The 7117-nt window shown below is 42.2% G+C and overlaps 1 protein-coding gene across 1 annotated transcript; it reads left to right on the forward strand.

Annotated features, from left to right (window-relative positions):
- Window positions 1–655: 655 nt before the first annotated feature.
- Window positions 656–4810, forward strand: LOC308375081 (nuclear receptor subfamily 4 group A member 2-like). Its single transcript, XM_080851127.1, has 7 exons — window positions 656–740; window positions 1537–2372; window positions 3042–3171; window positions 3305–3465; window positions 3843–4045; window positions 4150–4328; window positions 4475–4810. The coding sequence occupies exons 2-7, from the start codon at window positions 1539–1541 to the stop codon at window positions 4723–4725; spliced, it is 1758 nt and encodes a 585-aa protein (XP_080707253.1). The 5' UTR covers window positions 656–740; window positions 1537–1538; the 3' UTR covers window positions 4726–4810.
- The last annotated feature ends 2307 nt before the right edge of the window (window positions 4811–7117 follow it).

Genomic DNA, 7117 nt, shown 5'->3' on the forward strand with positions numbered 1-7117 from the left:
ACTAAAGCACTAAGGGACGAGCTAGAACATCTACTTTTGCACACCACGGAGTCTCGTAATGTGTTAATTTACCACGCCGTTTCTACCTTAGAGGGTAGAGGTGCACAGTGGTAGAAGTAGGCAACAAGTTAACCTTTAATTAGCATCCTTATTTCAAAATGATGATCATACCTTTTGAGTGAAAAGTTGTTGAAGTGGTCAATGGTTAAGTTCAGTCAGTAAATTAACTGTGCCACTGAAAGTTCCTGTTCTGGTTAGACTCACTGAGAGTTCACAAAATAGGCATACGTCTAAACATGCTTCTTCTTTACAAATCGATGAATGGGGTGCTAGGAAGCATTGACTGTCTGAGTCTAGACAGCCTTTGTTCAACGGGAGATTTCTCTCACTTCCTCTCTATTTGGCCAGCATCTGTACTTTACTCTAGGAGCCGCGCAAAGAGGAACACGCGGTCCGTCACTTAAAAGAGGTGGCGTCATGGACGTCAGATGACGTTCAGCCTTTTGGCACGTGGGCTGCGGCATTCCAAGTGCTGATAAACAAAGGCGCACATTGCGCTCAGCAGCCAGTACTCGCTCAGAGCGCACTGAGAGAAAGTCTCCAGCGACGGAGTTGTCTCTGTTTTTTCCTCAGTCTCACCGGACCCAGGATTTACCGCCAGATTATCCAGTGACTAGGATACAATCATTAATATCTGACCACTCATCTGTATGGATAAAGGGCGGTGCTGACACCTGAAGGTACTCCAGTTTTAGCTCATATATAATAACCATTTAATCATTTTGAATGTTTGCGCGATTTGTTTTAGCTGTATTGGTGTGTTGTCTGCATAGGTCTATGTGTGTGTGTGGGGGGGGGGGGGGAGACATATGGTTACAAGGTCACAAACTTGAAGCTGCATGACGGATTAAAGTTGCAACAGAATATTCCTAAAAGAGATAGTTGTTAATTCAGCGTTTTTCGAACTTCAAAAGTTTTAATGCTGTAGACATATTTGTTCATGGAGAAGAAGATATGCTGATAAGGGTAATACAATGTTATATTTTAATTCGGTGGTGGGATTTGGACAGAATGAGATTAGTCAGCGAGACAGATGTAAGCAGTCCAACTAAATAAGCGAGTGCGTTTTTCTTCATATGATTCGAAGAGTCCAAACTCGCTGAAATTATACAAAAAGACTACTAAAATGAATTATACAAAAAGACTACTAAAAGACTAGTTTATCAAAAATTAAGTTTATCGTTTGATCTGTGCTCAAATTATAATAAGTATGACAGATGGAACGTGGCTAGCACAATTGCGCTGACAACTGCGTCATGATGTTTTTGCTACAAGTATTCTTTGTTTACTACAATCACTTAAGGTCTGTTTGCAGTTTAAACACTGCATTGCGCACAGACACATGCGTGTTATTATGGTAGCAATAGGCGAGTCTCTCACCCGCCAGGTAGTCTTGAACATGCGTTCACATTTTTGTATATTTGCACAAAATTCAGAGTCATATTGTTCAGACGTCTTCCCTCCTCTCGTTGACAGCCATGCCCTGCGTCCAGGCTCAATATGGGTCATCGCCGCAAGGAGCAAGTCCAGCATCCCAGAGCTACAACTACACGCCAACCAGAGAGTACAGCTGCGACTTCCTGACGCCCGAGTTTGTCAAGTTTAGCATGGACTTGACTAACGCTGAGATCTCAGCCACCACATCCCTCCCGAGTTTCAGCACTTTCGTGGACACCTACAATTCCAGCTACGAGGTTAAACCCCCTTGCCTCTACCAAATGTCTCACGCCGGGGATCAGCTATCCATAAAAGTCGAAGACGTGTCCGTACACGGATACCATCCCCAACCTCACCTTCCGCATCAGTCCGAGGAGATGATTCCTCACTCGGGTTCCATGTACTACAAATCTTCTTCTCCCAGTCTCTCGGCCCCGCCAAACTTTTCAGTCACAACGAATCACGGGTGGGACGAAACAGGTTCCCTTCACACTTTCCATCCAAACTATGTTGCAACCTCACATATGATGGATCATCAGCGCAAAAGCGCTGTGTCCCGGCTGTTCTCCTTCAAACAGGCATCGCAGTGTGCGCCTGTGTCTGGCTGCACGATGCGATTCGACAGCTCCCCTGCAGGCCACCGTGTGTTGGAGGGGCAGAACTTTTCCGTTCCCGGCGCCCTCCGAAAGCAGCATGGAATTGGCTTCCACCACTCCCTACCGCTCGGCCATGGGCACCATCTGATGGAACGAGTTCCATCGCCTCCGCCCAGGGGGTCACCGTCCGCCGAGAGCTTGTGTGCCGTGTGCGGAGACAACGCAGCCTGTCAGCACTATGGAGTGCGCACCTGCGAGGGCTGCAAGGGATTCTTCAAGGTAGGTTTTAACCACTCTCACACGCGAAAGTCTTGCCTCCAACGTGATATGTCTCTGAATTGTTTCAATAACAATACATAATTGGTATATCACTGGGGAAAAAAATGTTCGGGCACACTTTGGAAAACGAGTTAATATATTCAGTAAATATTTTGAGTAGCCTACCATCCAGCCATTAATTGGCAATAGTTGTATTATCTGGATGCACGCAATACTTGCAAATGAGTGTGCTCTCAGGGGCTTTTTTGTCAAGTATTTATTCATTTTTGACAAAACCTTCATTTGGAAAGAAATTGGTTTGGGCTGAAAACAGTGACTCGGTCAACCGAGCGAAAATCCCCAGGGTCAAATTAAACGCGCTCTTTATTTCACCATCCTGATAGAATAATCTCTGTGGTCCGATGGGAGGAGAGCTGGAGAGAGTGCCAGGGGAGCAGAAATTATGACTGCCCACGTATTTGTATTTACTGAATGTCTGCTCTGTCCGCCCCTTGAATGCATTACGCAGCTTTAGATTAGAGATCAGGATCTGAAGTACCAACGCTATCCATTTCGAACCGTGCCTCCCTAATTGGGCCGGACAAGTGTTTGACAACTTTTTTCTACTTTGAAATTGCGTTTTACTGCATATGACCCCCCCCCCCCCCCCCCACTTGGTGTCGTTTTCAGAGAACTGTGCAGAAAAACGCCAAGTACGTCTGCCTTGCCAACAAAAACTGTCCTGTTGATAAACGACGGAGGAATCGGTGCCAGTACTGTCGTTTTCAGAAGTGCCTTGTTGTGGGAATGGTTAAAGAAGGTACTTATGTCTCTACGCCGTAATGTTTACAATATAATAATTTATCAATAGGACTATGGCAGTGAAGTCAGTAACATAACAACCTTTTATTCAGCTAAACCTTACTGACAAATACATGTTTGTTTTTTGTCAGTTGTTAGGACTGCTAATTTAAAGGGTCGCAGAGGTCGTTTGCCGTCCAAGATGAAGACTCCACCAGATCAGTCAACATCGCCACCTGTCAGTCTTTCCACAGCTCTTGTCAGGGCCCACATGGATTCAAACCCGCCCATGTCCCGACTCGACTACTCAAGAGTGAGTGAAAATATTCCGCTCAACAGAACGTCCTCTCAATTCCAGATGTTGAAGTTATCGATGGAAATACACACTATCAAATAAATGCAGGTGTAAAATCATCAGAATTCAAGATTATTTATGATATTAAGCCTTAATGATCCACGGTTATGGATTGGTGTTTCATTATGGAGTGAATGGGATCACATAATTCTAAACACAACTTGTTACAAGACTTCCTCCTGTGATTATCTAAATTGTGAGCGTAATAATAAGCACATAAGTGTGTAACTGTCCTACAAATACCTCTTTGCAAGTAGCCTAGGTAGGCTTTCTTCAGCGTTGTCGCTGGTCGTATATTTTAAGGGCCAATTTAACGCGTTTTAATTAAATTCCAGTTTCAAGCTAACCCAGACTACCATGTCGTTGGAGATGACACGGAGCACATCCAGCAGTTCTACGACCTGCTGACTGGCTCCATGGGCATCATTCGGGGCTGGGCCGAAAAGATACCAGGATTCTCTGATCTTCCTCAACCGGATCAAGACCTGCTCTTTGAATCGGCCTTTTTGGAGCTCTTCGTTCTTCGTCTAGCCTACAGGTATGCCAGTATATCTTCCTCACAAAAAAAAAAACGAAGTTTGGCAAACGTAGCCTAATGCAGAGCGCACATGTATTTACCTACACGCACTGTCCCTTCCACAGATCTAACCCGATGGAGGGCAAGCTCATTTTTTGTAACGGAGTGGTCCTGCATAGGCTGCAGTGTGTGCGGGGCTTTGGAGACTGGATCGACTCCATAGTGGAGTTTTCAGCTAACCTGCAGAGTCTGAATCTGGACGTCTCTTCATTCTCCTGCATCGCTGCGCTCACCATGGTTACAGGTGTGCCAAATAAACCTGAGTTAACGTATAAATCTGACCTTATAAGCTCTAGAATGCATCCCATTTTACAATCTCTGTGCGCCTTCTCTTTCGCGTGTGTTGGTGGCAAGGCCCATGTCCCTTAATGACACATTTTATTTCTACAGAGAGACACGGACTGAAAGAGCCGAGGAAAGTGGAGGGACTTCAGAACAGAATTTTAAACTGCCTGAAAGACCAAGTAACGTTCAACGGCACCCACAGTCAAAATCACCTGTCCAAACTTTTGGGGAAGCTCCCCGAGTTGCGCACTTTGTGCACGCAAGGACTGCAGCGTATTTTCTACCTAAAACTTGAAGATTTGGTTCCACCGCCGGCAATCATCGATAAACTGTTCCTGGATACATTGCCCTTCTGAATATTTCAACTGGACGTAGTAAGATTCTTTCGGACTCAAGTCGGACAACATAGAGATCTACAGAGGAAAACATGTCAAATTTGAATAACACCCGATTCATTAATTAACTGTTAGTCTGGTGGTTAGCGGCAGCAATTAACGGGAAGAGAAGCATAAATAAGTTATTTTTTAAGTATCATTACGTTAGTAATTGGTTTATGGATCACACACAAACTTGGGCATTTGAAATCTTGATTTTGTCTATAGAAAAACCGAACCACTTTGTGATTGCATTACAGCAGACTCCTGGACGGATACGGCCCGGATCTGATTTATATCTAGGCTACTCTCCGTTTAGTTGTCAGATGCAGTCTGCAATGACTTTTACATATAGCTCTTAATAGTGCTAAAAGTGTTCATTTGTACAATCAGAGGTATATGATGAGGTCTCACTTGCAGCAGTTTCTAATTTTTCCAGACTTCAGTTAACAATTAATTGACTTGTCACTATCTTTGCCTATGTGTATGGGTTTGGCAGGGGTAGGGGTGGGGGGCTTTCATAAGATAGCCTATGTATATTTTATAAATGGTCTATAACCACTAACCACCCAATTTTACACATGGTGTATGGTTGCATACAGATTTTATGAAATACGATTCGCCGAGAATATACATGTTTGGCTCAACTTTGAGCAGAATGTGCAGTCCAGCTAAAATAGTTGTTTAGTATTTTGTGAGTTTGTTCGACATTTTTTGTTTTCGGTGGATATGAGTTCATCGTATTGTTGTTGTGAAACAGGTTTTATGACAAAACTGCCTTTGCATGGAATTTCATAATCCATAAACACGCTGTCTTAATTTCTTATCTGAACTAAGTTTCTGATGTTGAATTCAATGTGTAAGGCCGGAGAGACTTAATAAAATCGCACTGTATTTTCTAAGTTTTGATCGTTTTGGAAATGCACCATGTGTTGATAAGGTACTCTGTATGAAAGAGAAATAATTGTTTTGCTAATAAAGCTGTCAAGTAATAAACTATTTTGTACTCGTTTATGGAGTGTTTTGATGTTCTGAGGGGAAAAATGCACCGTGTATAAAGATTGCATTTTCTTTGGATTTTGAAGGTCACAAGTGATTTGAAAAACAATCGTGTTAATTCGTTTTCAAAATGCATCGATCATCACAGGGCTGTTCTGAGCCTAGGTGACGATATGAGTGTATTTGCTTGCTTTTTGTCGAATTTAGAATACCACGGAATTAGTTATACGCATCAACATCGTTGCAGCTATTAGTGATTTGATTCAGTCAATTTAGCTTAAATCGAATAATTTGCCACAAAAATACTGTCACGTTCATGGTGGGTCTATAGGTGATTTTGAACATTTGTTAAGCGTCTGAGAAATAATTTCATAATGTTTGGGTTTGTTTGAGGTGAGAGAAAGCTACCTGTCGGACACGGTTTACCCATTACTAGACAAAAAGTTAATGTTAACCCAAATAACTTAATTTCTGTTACGCCTCAACGCGATGTCCTCTTCCCTTTAATCAATGTCGGGACGACGGCGTAAATACCACCGCAGGTAAGGAAGGAGCCAAGGCTTGGCCAAACCCATTCATTCACTTGCGGCCCCTGAAAAAATTACAAATGATAAAAATATTGCAATTGACCGACAACAAAGTGGTTAACTGGAGAAATAAGTAACTTAATCATGGGCAGTATTCAACAGAAGTTAATACCGCCCTGTGTAGGCTATTGTCATTTAAATATGAAATTATTTAAAAAATATTTAAAAAAGGTCCCACAGTAGAGCAGAATGTAAAGAAAGTTAGTACACCTTTCATTACTCAACTCATTTAGGTTTTTCAAGTCTTTCTATCCACCTTTATGTTTGGTGACAGACTCAATCCTTATCGCATGAGAATACCAGTTTTGCATACATTCCTGGGGGGGATGTACCACCATTCTTCGGAGAATTTTTTTCTCACGGTTTTTTGCTGGAGGTGCTGTGTTGCTACCCTTCTCTTCGACATACCTGGCCAAGTCATAGTTTTAAATTTTTTTTCTTTTTTTAGAAACTCTTGTGTGTGTTTTGGCAGGGTGCTTTTGATCATTGTCATGCTGTAATAATCCTCTTCTTCTAAGCTTCATCTTGTAAGCCAGTATTTTGGTATATCCACAGACATTCATGGTGCCATCTATAAATGTCATCCCCCCATCCTTTAGCACACTGTAAACCCGAACAAGTTCAGAGAACTCAAAACTTTTGATGTAACCGATTACATAAGAACATTTGAGTACATATATTATTGTAAACTTCCTTCATGTATAATTTTTGAGTTAAGTTTACTTAAAAAAAATAATATATGTACTCAAATTTTCTTATGTAATCGGTTACATCAAAAGTTTTGAGTT

This window comes from Sprattus sprattus, assembly GCF_963457725.1.
Source record: "Sprattus sprattus genome assembly, chromosome: 14".
Lineage (NCBI taxonomy): Eukaryota > Metazoa > Chordata > Actinopteri > Clupeiformes > Clupeidae > Sprattus > Sprattus sprattus.